The 16,712-nt window shown below is 41.7% G+C and overlaps 2 protein-coding genes across 2 annotated transcripts; both read left to right on the forward strand.

The window, feature by feature from the left end:
* Window positions 1-12,280, forward strand: LOC120052950 (myeloid zinc finger 1-like). The gene is made up of 3 exons (XM_039000193.1): window positions 1-461; window positions 10,439-10,569; window positions 10,770-12,280. Exons 1-3 carry the CDS (start codon window positions 203-205, stop codon window positions 11,967-11,969), a joined length of 1,590 nt encoding a protein of 529 aa, XP_038856121.1. The 5' UTR covers window positions 1-202; the 3' UTR covers window positions 11,970-12,280.
* A 2,465-nt stretch (window positions 12,281-14,745) lies between these two features.
* Window positions 14,746-16,712, forward strand: LOC120052990 (zinc finger and SCAN domain-containing protein 21-like). The gene is made up of 3 exons (XM_039000242.1): window positions 14,746-14,791; window positions 15,169-15,280; window positions 15,490-16,712. Exons 2-3 carry the CDS (start codon window positions 15,178-15,180, stop codon window positions 16,437-16,439), a joined length of 1,053 nt encoding a protein of 350 aa, XP_038856170.1. The 5' UTR covers window positions 14,746-14,791; window positions 15,169-15,177; the 3' UTR covers window positions 16,440-16,712.

A 16,712-nucleotide genomic window follows, 5' to 3' on the forward strand; every position in this document is an offset into this window, starting at 1 on the left:
AAGTAAACAGTGACGAAGAACAATTTCCACGTTAGCGGTTTGATTTAGACGTTTATTAACACCATGGACATCTAAATTTGACTCATTTAACTGCACAACATCACATACTTACCCCAGGTTGTTTTTCATTCGCGTTGGAGACAGGACTTGGTTGATACATTTTATCTATATAACGCTAGCTAGCTGCTAATGTTAGCTAACAATGGCCAACTGTATTGTTTTTCACACTCAAATAGCCTCCATCATGGAGGTGCTAGCGAATGCAGCCGTGGCAGAGATCTGTAAACTCGTAGACGACGACTATGCAGTGTTTCGTTTGGAAATAAGTCAAAGCCAGAAAGAAATCAGGACATTACGAAGGAAACTACAGCTACAGGAACTTAAGGTGTCACGGGAGCGCGTCCTCGCCAGTCGTCCCAGAAGTGTCAAGATCATGGACCGATACAGGGGAATGGCAAGAGGTACATTTTGCATAAATGCGCTGCATTAGTTAAATAAAACTAAATTGAATGAACATGAAATTGATTTCTACAGTATAGGCCTATACTTTAGGTAGGCTATATATTTTTTTATGCATTTACGGTGATACGGCCGCTACAGAAGTCAGGGCATTCATACCTCTTGCGTTTCGCGGAGCAGCACAGAGCTGTTGTGAAGGAAGTTGTATTCTATGGTATATTGGCAAACGCACAATTTAATGTACATCCCACCACCTACTGTGAGGGATGGAAACAGGATTCCCATAAATGAATAAAAATACCCATAAAAAAACGAAACTAAATCAAACAACTTTGCTGTTTAAAAAATGAAACCGATCTGATCCCGACTCAGGCTCAAGGGGAAACTGGGAGGGCAGGTCTTCCGGCGCCAGTACCCCTTGCAAGTCTTCATATGTAAAATCTTTAAGTCCCAAAAACGTTTCTGCCACAGCCACAATAATGTCCAGTTTCTTAGTCTTCTACGAGACTTATGCCGTACAGTTAATAACTGTGGCAATGACTACCACAAAATCCACCCTTTTAACACACAGTATCTTTTGACTGGCAGCAAATATTTACTACAGGCTGTGGTGCGTCCACTAACATATCTTCACTAGCATCCCTTGTTTTCTCAATTCTTTTAAATCACCTCTGCATAGGAGATTCGATTGGCCGCTTTAACTACATCGTTCTTCAATATACTCTGTCCGTCTGCACACACTTGAATCATGGCCAAATCCTTTACAATTCTTACACTGCAATGGTTTGGAGATTAAAGCTCTTACAGCGTATCTTACATAACCAAGCTTCACACGCATATGTTGCTCTTTATCAAAAAACAACAGGACCGACAGACTTTGAAGGAAGTTGTCAAGCAAGTGAGTTTGTGTTTAAACAGGACCTCTCGCCCCCACCTATAGTCAACCAATCATGTCAGTGCGGAGCTATACAGAGCAGTACTGAGCTCAATTTGGCCTTTGCATGCCTCCCGAGACTCCGCGATTGCGTCACACCGTCCATACGGATCCTCCGACCACATTTTCGGATCATGCATAAATTGTCTTAAGTCGGCCCGTTCCCCTCTGCGTATTTGTTCAGGGCCCGGTTTCCCAGAAGCATCGTAAGGCTAAGTATATCGTTAAAACCTTCGTAGGAGCATTGTTAAATCTCCAAGCTGTTTCCCAAAACCATAGTTAATGTTGCACTTAAACGCTCATAATTTAACGCCTGCCTTAGCCAACTCGTAGAACAGCTGAGTGGGTTGTTAGATGCTTTTTTGCTCTCCAGCGTCACTTTATACACAGAAGATATATGTTATCCGTGACCACCGATAACTTCACAACGAAGTTGCCTATGTCTTTGCAATTGTAGGGATAAAATATGCTTAAAAATTTAAATTGAGATGACTGCATTAAAAATATATAGCCTACCTACAATGTTAGGCCTATATGTTTCAATGATATTGAAATACATGTTCACTCAATTGAGTTTTATTTGTCTACTGTTTAATTTTTGCCTCAATATATTTAATATAATGTAGCCTAATGTGCTCAATGATCTTGATTGTATTGTGGAATCATGTTTATGTTAAGGTATGATTTGATTGGAGAAAACTGACCCGAGAGCAGCGCTGCCTTTCTTTCGATTCTACCAGTATCTACAGTTGAAGTCGGAAGTTTACATACACTTAGGTTGGAGTCATTAAAACTCCTTTTTCAACCACTCCACAAATTTCTTGTTAACAAACTATAGTTTTGGCAAGTCGGTTTTAACATCTACTTTGTGCATGACACAAGTAATTTTTCCAACAATTGTTTACAGACAAATTATTTCACTTATCATTCACTGTATTACAATTCCAGTGGGTCAGAAGTTTACATACACTAAGTTGACTGTGCCTTTAAACAGCTTGGAAAATTTCAGAAAATGATGTCATGGCTTTAGAAGCTTCTGATAGGCTAATTTACATAATTTGAGTCAATTGGAGGTGTACCTGTGGATGTATTTCAAGGCCTACCTTCAAACTCAGTGCCTCTTTGCTTGACATCATAGGAAAATCAAAAGAAATCAGCCAAGACCCCAGAAAAAAAGACCTCAAGTTTGGTTCATCCTTGGGAGCAATTTCCAAATGTCTGAAGGTACCACGTTCATCTGTACAAACAATAGTACGCAAGTATAAACACCAGGCGCAGCCATCATACCGCTCAGGAAGGAGATGCGTTCTGTCTCCTAGAGATGAACGTACTTTGGTGCGAAAAGTGCAAATCAATTCCAGAACAACAGCAAAGGACCTTGTGAAGATGCTGGAGGAAACAGGTACAAAAGTATATCCACAGTAAAACAAGTCCTATATCGACATAAACTGAATGGCCGCTCAGCAAGGAAGAAGCCACTGCCCCAAAACTGGCATAAAAAAGCCAGACTACGGTTTGCAACATGGGGACAAAGATCATACTTTTTGGAGAAATGTCCTCTGGTCTGATGAAACAAAAATAGAACTGTTTGGCCGTAATGACCATCGTTATGTTTGGAGGAAAAACGGGGATGCTTGCAAGCTGAAGAACTCAATCCCAACCGAGAAGCATGGGGGTGGCAGCATTATGTTGTGGGGGTGCTTTGCTGCAGGAGGAACTGGTGCACTTCACAAAATAGATGGCATCATGAGGCAGGAAAATTATGTGGATTTATTGAAGCAACATCTCAAGACATCAGTCAGGAAGTTAAAGCTTGTTTGCAAATGGGTCTTCCAAATGGACAATGACCCCAAGCATACTTCCAAAGTTGTGGCAAAATGGCGTAAGGACAACAAAGTCAAGGTATTGGAGTGGCCATCACAAAGCCATAGAAAATTTGTGGGCAGAACTGAAAAAGCGTGTGCGAGCAAGGAGGCCATACAAACCTGACTAAGTTACACCAGCTCTGTCAGGAGGAATGGGCCAAAATTCCCCCAACTTATTGTGGGAAGCTTGTAGAAGGCTACCCGAAACGTTTGACCCAAGTTAAACAATTTAAAGGCAATGCTACCAAATACTAATGAGTGTATGTAAACTTCTGACCCACTGGGAATGTGATGAAAGAAATAAAAGCTGAAATAAATCATTCTCTCTATTATTATTCTGACATTTCACATTCTTAAAATAAAGTGGTGATCCTAACTGACCTAAGACAGGGAATTTTTACTCAGATTAAATGTCAGGAATTGTGAAAAACTTGAGTTTAAATGTATTTTGCTAAGTTGTATGTAAACTTCTGACTTCAACTGTATATCACCTTGATCTACAGTACCAGTCAAATGTTTGGAGACACTTATGCACTTACTCATGGTTTCTTTATTTTTACTATTTTCTACAATGTAGAATAATAGTGACAACATCAAAACTATGAAATAACACATTTGGAATAATGTAGTAACCAAAAAAGTTTGAAACAAATCAAAATATATTTGAGATTCTTCAAAGTAGCCACCCTTTGCCTTGATGACAGCTTTGCACACTCTTGGCATTCTCTCAACCAGCTTCACCTGGAATGCTTATCCAACAGTCTTGAAGGAGTTCCCACATATGTTGATCACTTGTTGGATGCTTTTCCATCACTCTTCGGTCCAACTCATCCCAAACCATCTCAATTGGGTTGAGGTCGGGTAATTTTAGAGGCCAGGTCATCTGATGCAGCCCTCCATCACTCTCCTTCTTGGTCAAATAGCCCTTACACAACCTGGAGGTGTGTTGGGTCATTGTCCTGTTGAAAAACAAATGATAGTGGGACTAAGCGCAAACCAGATGGGATGGCTTATCGCTGCAGAATGCTGTGGTAGCCATGCTGGTTAAGTGTGCCTTGAATTCTAAATAAATCACTGACAGTGTCACCAGCAAAGCACCATCACACCTCCTCCATGCTTCACCGTGGGAACTAGAGGTCGACCGATTAATCGGAATGGCCGATTAATTTGGGCCGGTTTCAAGTTTTCATAACAATCGGAAATCGGTATCGTTGGACGCCGATTTTGCCGATTAAAAAAAATTTAAAAAATATATTTTTATTTATTTTTTTGCACCTTTATTTAACTAGGCAAGTCAGTTAAGAACACATTCTTATTTTCAATGACGGCCTAGGAACGGTGGGTTAACTGCCTTGTTCAGGGGCAGAACGACAGATTTTTACCTTGTCAGCTAAGGGATTCAATCTTGCAACCTTACGGTTAACTAGTCCAACGCTCTAACCACCTGCCTCACGAGGAGCCCGCCTGTTACGCGAATTCAGTAAGAAGCCAAGGTAAGTTGCTAGCTAGCAATAAACTTATCTTATAAAAAAAACAATCAATCAATCATAATCACTAGTTATAACTACACATGGTTGATGATATTACTAGTTTATCTAGCATGTCCTCCGTTGCATATAATCGATGCAGTGCGCATTCGCGAAAAAAGACTGTCGTTGCTCCAACGTGTACCTAACCATAAACATCAATGCCTTAATTAAAATCAATACACAGAAGTATATATTTTTAAACCTGCATATTTAGCTAAAAGAAATCCAGGTTAGCAGGCAATATTAACCAGGTGAAATTTTGTCACTTCTCTTGCGTTCATTGCACGCAGAGTCAGGGTATATGCAACAGTTTGGGCCGCCTGGCTCGTTGCGAACTAATTTGCCAGAATTATTACATAACATTGAAGGTTGTGCAATGTAACAGGAATATTTAGACTTATGGATGCCACCCGTTAGATAAAATACGGAACGGTTCCGTATTTCACTGAAAGAATAAATGTTTTGTTTTCGAGATGATAGTTTCCGGATTCGACCATATTAATGACCTAAGGCTCGTATTTCTGTGTGTTATTATGTTATAATTAAGTCTATGATTTGATAGATCAGTCTGACTGAGCGATGGTAGGCACCAGCAGGCTCGTAAGCATTCATTCAAACAGCAATTTTGTGCGTTTTGCCAGCAGCTCTTCGCAATGCTTCAAGCACTGTTTATGACTTCAAGCCTATCAACTCCCGAGATTAGGCTGGTGTAACCGATGTGAAATGGTTAGCGGGGTGCGCGCTAATAGCGTTTCAAACGTCACTCGCTCTGAGACTTGGAGTAGTTGTTCCCCTTGCTCTGCATGGGTAACGCTGCTTCGAGGGTGGCTGTTGTCGATGTGTTCCTGGTTCGAGCCCAGGTAGGAGCGAGGAGAGGGACGGAAGCTATACTGTTACACTGGCAATACTAAAGTGCCTATAAGAACATCCAATAGTCAAAGGTATATGAAATACAAATTGTATAGAGAGAAATAGTCGTATAATTCCTATAATAACTACAACCTAAAACTTCTTACCTGGGAATATTGAAGACTCATTTTAAAAGGAGCCACCAGCTTTCATATGTTCTCATGTTCTGAGCAAGGAACTTAAACGTTAGCTTTCTTACATGGCACATATTGCACTTTTACTTTCATCTCCAACACTTTGTTTTTGCATTATTTAAACCAAATTGAACATGTTTCATTATTTATTTGAGGCTAAATTGATTTTATTGATGTATTATATTAAGTTAAAATAAGTGTTCATTCAGTACTGTTGTAATTGTCATTATTACAAATACATTTTTTTAAAATCGGCCGATTAATCGGCATCGGCCTTTTTTGGTCCTCCAATAATCGGTATCGGTATCGGCGTTGAAAAATCATAATCGGTCGACCTCTAGTGGGAACCACACATGCAGAGATCATCTGTTCACCTACAGTACTCTCCATCTCACGAAGACATGGCGGTTGGAACCAAAAATCTTACTTTTGGACCCATCAGACTAAAGGACAGATTTCCACCGGTTTAATGTCCATTACTCGTGTTTCTTGGCCCAAGCCAGTCTTCTTCTTATTGGTGTCCTTTAGTAGTGTTTTATTTGCAGCAATTTGACCATGAAGGCCTGATTCACCCAGTCTCTCCTCTGTACAGTTGATGTTGAAATGTGTCTGTTACTTGAACTCTGTGAATTATTTTATTTGGGCTGCAATTTCTGATGCTGGTATCTCTAATAAACTTATCCTCTGCAGCAGAGGTAACTCTGGTTCTTCCTTTCCTGTGGCGGTCCTCATGAGAGCCAGTTTCATCATAGCGCTTGATGGTTTTACAACTGCACTTGAAGAAACTTTCAAAGTTCTTGAAATTTTCCATATTAACTGACCTTCATGTCTTAAAGTAACGATGGACTGTTGTTTCTCTTTGCTTATTTGAGCTGTTCTTGCCATAAAATGGACTTGGTCTTTTACCAAATAGGACTATCTTCTGTATACCACCCCTACCTTGTCACAACGCAACTGATTGGCTCATACGCATTAAGAAGGAAAGAAATTCCACCAATTAGCTTTTAACAAGGCATACCTGTTAATTGAAATGCATTCCAGGTGACTACCTCATGAAGCTGGTTGAGAGAATGCCAAGAGTGTGCAAAGCTGTCATCAAGGTGGCTACTTTGAAGAATCTCAAATATAAAATATATTTTGATTTGTTAAACACTTTTTTGGTTACTACATGATTCCATATGTGTTATTTCATAGTTTTGATGTCTTCACTATTATTCTACAATGTAGAAAATAGTAAAAATAAAGAAAAACCCTTGAATGAGTAGATCTGTCCAAACTTTTGACTGGTACTGTACAATAAGGCCGTGACAACAAAAAGACCACACAGTGGTGGAATAAATTCAACTACACATATGTTTGTTTCATCACAAAACTGGAGAGCAATATCCATCCGCTGAAGTCCACAAAACAAATATTGCATGTAACAAACAGTTATATCACCTGCAGTATTGTGAAGCAATTTAATGTTTTCGATAGTTTACTAAACAACTACTGATCTAGAACCACAGAGTTACCACAAGTCAGCACAAAGACAACAGGAGCACTGCCTCCACTATTCCATCACCATTTCAACTTAAACATTTAAACATCATCAAATCAACAAAACTATATATGCTTAGTTTAATACACTGAAAAAAAACTTAAAGATACAAAAAAAAATGATTTAGTTCTATCAATGTTGCTAAATATCATACTTGTAGACTAGTTAAACGCCTATGCCATCCTCCTCTCTTTGATGTTGGCAAAACGGTCTATGGCTCTGTCATACAGCACGCTTTTAGTTTTTGTTGTCGTAGGCTACATAGTTAAAACGCTTGCTAGCCTGACTTCCTCACATGGGCAACAATGAACCAGCTAAGTTAGCTAGCTAGTTAACGTGAGCCTTCTAGGCTACATCTAGACTACATATTGACCTTCAATCGTCTCAGGCCAGTGGTACAACATTAATTTATGGTTAGATCTGAATCGCCATCATAATCATTGGCCTGTACAGAGAATTAAGTCAAAATCCCCATCTCCATCCATGGCCAATTTAGCGAGCTAGCTACTGAAGACCAGAAACAATAATGACGTTTTGCTTAGGATGTGATTTGATTGGTGTGAAGCCGAATCCAAACTGGCCTCCCTTGGGACAACCTACTGACAACTTATGCTGATTGGCTAATTATTTTATAAAAATGTTTATCAAGGGAGGCCAAATGCTTGCTGGCATCAATCAATCAAATGCTCCGGCGGCAACATGTCATACTCTTTTGTTCCAGACAGCATCAGATACATGGGCTTCACATACTGAGACAGAGGGTCGCTGTTTCCCTCGCTCGGATGATTTCTCCCGTGAAATTCAGCCCCTTGCAAATAGATGGAACATTTTGAAAAAACAGAGATGAAAGAGACCTTATTTTAACATTTACATTTTTTTATTGGTCAAATGTTTGGGGAAGCCTGGCTTCCCTTGGCGTCCATGAAAACACAGCACTGTATTTAGGCTATTGTTTATATGTGTATTTCACACTATGTTGAGGTAAAAATCTGAGTATAATGCTTATGTGGATGACAAGCCCCAATACATGTCGATGTCATTGTCAGTTAAAACTACTTTGACGACCACCACCACCGCTTTCTGTATGCTAGCTATGCTACCAGTTTATACGAATGGGAGCTAGCATTTAGCAGTCTTTTTTTCTAAACCTGAAAAGTGACAACCTCTAAATGTTATGCAGCGAAAAGAGCCAAATGTATTCAAATTGGATTTGAGTAACCACATTGTGGGCCTGTTACAATATATCAATCATGATGGATTTGACAAATATCCACGTTGTTAGATCAGATTTGTTGAATGTGCGCCAATCCAACTTCCTTCTGTCCCCTACGGTCTGCATTCCATTGACCTCTTTACCACGTCTATCCCCATTACCTTCCCAATCTCTTTCCAGGAGTTCAAACACATTTTTGTGTCTTTTGAAATCCCTACATGAGGTATCATAAATAGTTATTTTTATTTGTGAACTTCTTCTGATAGCCTTTCATCAATGTTGATAGCCTTTCATTGGTTGTCAAGGAAGTTGTCAAGGAAGTGAGTTTGTGTTTATAGTGGATTTACCACCCCCACCTACCGTCAAACAATCATGTCAATGTGGAGCTATTCGGAGCCCCCCTTGTTGTTACAAAATATAAGAGGCGCATGGCATCGCTGTATGGAGCTCGATTTGGCCTCCACAAGCCTCTGAATGCTCCGCAATTGCGTCACACCCTGCGTACGGAGTGTGGTGGTTAATTTCTTTACTATCACATGAGAGACACACTTATCACACAAGTCAGAGTTATACTTAAACCACATCTTTAATAATAAGAGCTTTGCAATGGCAATGACTTTCAACGATTCACTATTTCTAATGATCCGTTGAGAGTGACAACACAATGGCTACTGAGATCTTTTATAGCAAAGATCCATCCCCTAGTCGACATAACAAACCACATATATTAGGAACAGTTCACAAAGTGAGACTTTATCAACGAGAAAGGAGTATCCCGTAGCCAGATAGCATTTGCTATAAATTATCGTTCAGTTTGGTCTCTAAGACAAGGTTCTAATCTCGTTCCTGGTACTTCATAGCACAAAAACACCAACTCATCCAATGGCATAACTCAATTGTCAACTCTAGATACTCCCATCTCAAGTAAAACCCCTTCTTGACCCCTCTCCTGGACAAGCTCACTGAGGGGAGTGAGCCTCTAGGTCATACACTATCCCAGGATAAGTGCAACATCAGAGATGACATACAATGTTCCATCCTGACCTCTCCCCTCTCTGGGCCCCAGGTGACTGAGCCCCAGCTGAGGGAAGAAGTGCAACTGCCAACACCAGAGTCCAAAGGGATACATTCTAATAACAAGTATATCACATAAGCATATTATGCAGATAAGACATCTTAATTGTCTATGTTACCCAACTAATTCTGATTCATCCACCACGGGAGCCTTTGGATCAAGCATAAATTGGCTTTAAGCAAAAGTTGTCTCTGCTTGGTGTTTTGGGAAATATGTTACATGTTAGGCCGTTGTAGGAAAGATGAACCGTTAAATTCCATCGCTATCGGGAAACCGGGCCCAGATGTGTTACCCAGAATTGGGTCTTGGTCAGTTTTTGGATAGCGTGCAATAATTCCCCTATCTTCCGCAAAGACACAATAGTATATTCTAACCAGATTCTTGATTGGGGCTACAGGTAGCTGACCAGATAAGAGTGTTGGACCAGTAACCAAAAAGTTGCTTGCTCGAATTGAGCCGACTAGGGGAAAAATCTGTTGATGTGCCCTTGCGCAAGGCACTTAACCCTAGTCGCTCCTGTAAGTCGTTCTGGATAAGAGTCTGATAAATTACTCAATGTAAAATGTTTTTTTTTTTACTGCATTTCAAATGATTTACTCAATGAAAACAATGTGATGCATGGAAAATAATACATCAATTAATAAATAGTGTATCAAGAAGTTATGAGAAGTGTTACCTTACACCCTGGCCAATTATAGACAGTGTCAATAGTGTACAATATACTGTTGAGCATTGACAATACCGAACTTAAGCCCATCTTTCCCCCAATCACTCTCTCAGGTGAAGGACATCTCACTGGAGGCCACAGGAGCTTTGTGAAGCCAGCGGGACACAATACATGGAGAGATGACCAACCAATCACTGTTGATGAGGGGAGTGGAACCTCAACCCAGCACATTATTGTGATAGAGGTTAGTCTAATAGTATTACATCAAAATTACAGTACATCAAATGTGGCCAGTTTATTTCAAAAAGGCTCCCCTCAGCTATTCACTTGCTTACATGTACATCTTCATTTATCTGCCATAGAGGAGCTTGTGAGACTTCCCCATGACATTGTTATCCAATTCAACTCATGTACCGATAATAGCCTCCTCTCTTCTTGTGTCAGTCTGCAGATATAGAGGCTGCAGGTCCTGGGGTCAAGCTGGAGAGGTCTGAAGGAGGGGAGGACCCACGGCACAGCAGAGACATCCAGTCTGTAACTACAGGGGGAGCTCCTGCCGCTCCAGAGGATCCCACCGCCTCACCAGCACAGCCCAGGACCAGACGCAGCATCACGGAGGTCAGTGGAACGCTGAACGCCGTCCTCAAGTCAGAGACTGACAAAGAGACTTTAACTGTAACACAAAGGCTTTTACCCACAGGATCTGACCACAGATCAGACCCAGAAAGACTGGAGCCACTGGGCTGTCCTCCTGCTCTCAGCTCAGAGTATTTACTTTATGGTAACCTAAGCCCGAGGACGGTTCAATCCCATCGGGACTCAGGTGACGCGTTAGAGACCGGCAATGATCCGTCTTGTTCTTACACTAAAGAGATGGACCCTAGCAACATGCCCTTGGGTTTAGAGACACAGACTGATCTGTCTAGAGGGGACTGGAACCAGTACAGTAGTAGTGTATACTCTGAAGGGTGCCTAGATAAGAAAGGAGAGGGTCTGGTTGTAGAGGAAGTGACTGTGAAATTGGAGGGCGACGTTTCTCCCACATGGAATGCAGATAGTCACCTAGGAGATGGAATCTCACAGGGAAGAGATTTCTTAGATTACAGTGAAAGCTTAGAAACAAATACAAATGTTGCTACCCACTCCCCTTTACACGCGCTCAGGCATCACGACCCAGTGTCCACGTCGATGGGGCCTTCAGATTCATACGGCCATGTCTTTTTCGATCAGGTGTTGAACTCAAACAACAGGGCTAGAGCCCAGGCTCAGGGAGGGGGAGCCACATCAGGATATAGTAAAGAGAAACGGTTCCTCTGCATGTTCTGTAACAAAGGCTTCAGTTGCTCCCAGAAGGTGGAGAGGCACCAGAGGGTCCACACAGGGGAGAAACCATTCAGCTGTACCCAGTGTGACATGCGCTTCGCCCAGGCTGGCCACCTGAAGAGGCACCAGAGGGTCCACACAGGGGAGAAACCCTACAGCTGTACCCAGTGTCACATGCGCTTCGCCCAGGCTGGTGACCTGAAGAGGCACCAGAGGGTCCACACAGGGGAGAAACCCTATAGCTGCCCCCAGTGTGAGAAGAGGTTCTCAGAGAGGAGCTACCTCAGGATGCACCAGCAGAAAAACCATTCCACTCTATAACATAGAAAGTAATCATTCCACTCGATAGCTTCTGACGTTTAGATCAAATCCTGCATTAAAGACACATTTTCATTGTTTTCAGCAGAAAAGACCCACAGATGCATTTGGAATATTCCTTGGTAGAATATTGCATCCAGACATTGTGTGATATGATATGCACTGAGTGTACAAAACATTAGGAACACCTTCTTAAAATTGAGTTGCATCCCTTTTGTCCTTAGAACAGTCTCAATTCGTCAGAGCATGAACTCTACAAGGTGTCGAAAGCATTCCACAGGGATGCTGGCCCATGTTGACTCCAATGCTTCCCACAGTTGTGTCAAATTGGTTGGATGTCCTTCGGGTGGTGGACCATTCTTGATACACACGGGAAACAGTTGAGTGTGAAAAACCCAGCAGTGTTGCAGTTATTGACACACTCAAACCGACTACCATACCCCGTTAAAAGGCATTTTCGTCTTGCCCATTCACCCTCTAAATGGCACACATACACAATCCATGTCTCAATTGCCTCAAAGCTTAAAACTCCTTCTTTAACCTGTCTCCTCCCCTTTATTTACACTGATCTAAGTACATTTAACAAGTGACATCAATAAGGGATCATAGCTTTCACCTGGATTCACCTGGTCAGTCTATGTCATGGAAAAAGCAGGAACGTGTTCCTAATGTTCTGTACACTCAGTGTATAAGCCACATAAGCCTAAAAAGTCTGTTACATATTGTGTTTGTACTGTGTAGGCTATATGATGTTCACAAATGCCTTGTTTCATTACTTCCAATCAACTACTTCACCCCCCCCCCCCCCCCCCAGACATGTTTAATGAGAAATGAATGCAGTTTATCAACTTCATGCAGATTTTTAGTTGAGACGTGTGTATGTGTGGTTTTCATATGGTGTATTTAAAACTTGTTTATGTTTAATAAACACAAAATGGGACTTTTCATCCTAAGACTTTCATTGAGATTCTCTTTAGTATACATCACATCTGGACCCGTATCCACAAAGCATCTCAGAATAGATCCCAGCAGTTAAAATCTGTTTTAAGACTAAAATAACTCCCAGCTCAGAGTAGGTTTTAGGATGACGTCGAGACACTGCCCAGACAAACTCTGAGCTAGGAGTAAAATCAACTCATAAAAGTTTATCTCAACTGATAATCACGACATCCTGCAAAGGAAAGATAGTGATGACGCTCATTGACGTTGTTTGCAAATGATAGGGAATAACCAATCACAATGAGGCATCACCAGCTGTGAACTCCATAGCACTCTTCTACATCAAATGTTGCAATGGTAAAATGTTTGATATAATATTCACCTGACACGATCACTTTGCCTACTCTTAATTATCGCCTAATATGTTGGCATGAATAACATTTCAATTTTTTTTGACCAATTCCCCTTTAAACAACTTTTCAACTTTGAACTCCCGTTTATCAAATCACTTGCCGATAATGTTGCATACGTTTGAAAGGTTTTTCATCGGACACAATCAAAGTTAAAATAAGCCCTAAATGCTTTCAGTTGCCCAACTCACCGGCATGCCCGATTTAGGCTTTTTTGTTGCACTCCAAAGGGATAACATGAAATAGCATGATGTAGGTAATTAAATAATCGAAAGAAAAACTTGTTTATTTATTAGCCTAGTGGTTATAAGTATTTAGGCATATCATGTGAAATAGGCCATGTGAAATCATTGTCAAAATCGCCAGAGGGTCTAAATTATTTATGGATTGATCATATAGACATATCAAAACATTATTTTAATAACTTCAAAGCAATTGCATGTGGCACAGGAACCACTGACTCGCTTCATTACCAAGACACCTGCTGGTAACTCTGAACTGTTTAGGACAGCTCATGAGGTCTCCTAAATATCTGTTGACAAGGTGGGACTCTTATGGCTAAAGAGGCTTCACACATAGCTTTTATTTTTACTCATCAGAGTAGGAGTAAAATGTCTCTTCTCAGCACTTACGACCAATTTTCTACTTTGAGAGGCTTTTGTTGATACGGCCCAACAAAGAGTCTCAGAGTAAAAGTGCTGATCGAGGATCAGGTCCCCACCTGTCTACATAGTCTTATTCATTATGATCTAAAAAGGCAAAACTGATCCTAGATCAGCACTCCTCTGGGAGGCTTTGTGGATACAGACCCCTGATTTCACCCTATTCTACATAGCCCGACAGAGCATTATAACCAGACTACTTACTAATGATACCTACACATCCCCACACACTAACAAACACCTACTGTACACGTCAAAATAGTTCAGTCAGGTTTGTCTGATGATGACGTCATAGCTGACTCATATTTACCCACAACATGATATTTATGTCCACCATGATGTCATTCTGTAATTACAGTATAGGACTCAAACGTAGAACGAACACACACACACACACGATAACAAGGATTTTGTGTTGTAGATATGTGATAGTAGAGTAGTGGCCTGAGGACACACACCTAATGTTGTGAAAGGTAATGTAATGTTTTCATTGTGCTGAACCCCAGGAAGTGTAGGTCCTCCCTTGGCAGCTGCTAATGGGGATCCTTAATACATACAAACATAGTGGGGATTGGTAAACACTCCATGTTTATTATCTGTGTGTACGTACCTGTGTGCGTATGTCTGGGTAATCTGTATCACCTGTCTCTTCCAGGAGGAGGAGGGTCCAGAGGTGTTGCTGGTGAAGGAGGAGGAGGAGGGTCTGGGGAACCCTGAGGGGACCATGGTCATGGAGGACAACCAGACTACACCTCCTCCTGAACCCACAGAGGAACCAGCTGAGCAGCACAGGACCACACACAGTCTCACTGAGGTGAGCCCACTAAACTACTGTCTGAATGGTATTAGGTCTGGGCCTGTATCCACAAAGCCTCTCAGAGTAGGAGTGCTGTTCTTGGATCAGTTTAGCCTTTTTGGTCATAATTAATATGATTATATGGAAAGATCCTAGATCAGCACTCCTACTCAGAGATTTTATGGATACAGGCCCAGGTGTTGATTAGTTTTGTTTAAGTGTGGGACCCTGCGTTTGAATTATCCAACCATTTAAGTGTCAGGTGATCAAATCAACTGACATGTTTGCAGAGTACTCATATCAATCCCTCATTTCCCAATCAGAAAATGCTCCATAGCAGGGTGCTCATATCAGATTTCTTGATCCAACATCCTCTCACTCTGTATCTCTTACAGTCAGTAGACATGGAGGATGGGAAGCCTGATCTGCTGCTGGTCAAAGAGGAGATGATAGAGGACAGACAAGAGAGCATTGACCTGCTGAGTGGACTAAAGATGGGGGAGCAAGGTATGGGAGAAATACATATAGCCTACGTACAGTATGGGTACTTTATTTCTAAAACAATATCAATACAATTTGTATGAAATAATGAAATAAACAATACGATGTATATCAACATAACAGTCATAGATATCGCCAGGCAAATAACACGCACAAAATCCATGTCTATGATTTTTGTTCTGTTGCTAAGTCTGGATTGTAACATTTGCCTGAAGGTGGCTGGCTGGAGGCAAACAGAGAAGACTGGGCGGCCATCTTGGATTCCCAGACTGGTGCCGCCAAGGGCCCAGAGGATGAGATCACCGAGCAGGCTGGGACCAGAAGCGACATAGTGGAGGTCAGTGGATGGGACCGTGTCCTCAACTCTGGGATGGGGAACAACACTGTTAACCACAACCAGAAACAGTCTGTCAAATACAAAACAACAACCGAACTTAGTCTCCATGACAACAGACTGGCTGAGACCAGGACGAGGTTTAGATTTGGTCCGCGGGGACGGGGAGGTGTCCGTATGCGGCAGGAGAGAACAGACACAGACTCTGCTAGCGATGCTCCGTCCTGCTCCTATAGTTGTGATTCAGAGAGACTGATGGCGCCTCAGGTTACCCCCCTAACAGGTGCTGCCTTCAGCCTGCCTTCTTTAGGATCTATCAACTGGAACATGGACCCTGCAACAACACAGACACTCCCTGGCCGTCCTCCTCACACTCTCCTAATGTTAAACCAGACCTCAGACAATGCCAGTGCACTAAATGGCTACACGAGCCCATTGACAAATGACAGTAGTAGTAACTCTATCAGCAGATCTGGTGGCAAAGAGAAGTGCTTCCCGTGTTCGTTCTGTTGGAAAGTTTTCAGTTTCCACAAACAGATGGAGAGCCATCAGAGGATGCACACGGGGGAGAAACCGTTTGGCTGCCACCTGTGTGAGAAGAAGTTCTCCCACCAGCACCACCTGAAGAGGCACCAGAGGGTCCACACAGGGGAGAAACCCTACAGCTGCCCCCAGTGTGAGAAGAGGTTCTCCCACCAGCACCATCTGAAGACGCACCTGAAGGTCCACACGGGAGAGAGGCCATTCACCTGTACGCACTGCGGGAAGAGGTTCTCAGAGAGGAGCTACCTCAGGATACACCAGCAGAAAATGCACATGGCTCATGTATAGAGTATAGTAACATGTTATGTAGTACTAGCTAGTTTGTTTGTAGTTAATTCTGCTGGTTTTGGATGTATAGGGAACTGGTCAACTGAGGAAAGAATGAGTATGATGAGGCCGAGTAAATGATATGGTGATGGTTGGTGTGATGGTGTCTGTAAAAATGCTTTACTTATGAAGAGTGACAACCTTAACCTTGTCCTGTTGTTTGATAATAAAGAAATGATATGCCTTAATTCATGTTTACTTGACATGTATAATTGTGTGCAATAAAAGTACTGT

The sequence above is a fragment of the Salvelinus namaycush genome, chromosome 8 (genome assembly GCF_016432855.1).
Source record: "Salvelinus namaycush isolate Seneca chromosome 8, SaNama_1.0, whole genome shotgun sequence".
Taxonomy (NCBI): Eukaryota; Metazoa; Chordata; class Actinopteri; order Salmoniformes; family Salmonidae; genus Salvelinus; species Salvelinus namaycush.

Coding starts and splice junctions, on each gene's coding strand:
- LOC120052950 (XM_039000193.1), top strand. CDS start 203: ATGGCCAACTGTATTGTTTTTCACACTCAAATAGCCTCCATCATGGAG. Junction 462..10,438: donor ATACAGGGGAATGGCAAGAG/GTACATTTTGCA, acceptor TCACTCTCTCAG/GTGAAGGACATCTCACTGGA. Junction 10,570..10,769: donor AGCACATTATTGTGATAGAG/GTTAGTCTAATA, acceptor TTCTTGTGTCAG/TCTGCAGATATAGAGGCTGC.
- LOC120052990 (XM_039000242.1), top strand. CDS start 15,178: ATGGAGGATGGGAAGCCTGATCTGCTGCTGGTCAAAGAGGAGATGATA. Junction 15,281..15,489: donor ACTAAAGATGGGGGAGCAAG/GTATGGGAGAAA, acceptor ATTTGCCTGAAG/GTGGCTGGCTGGAGGCAAAC.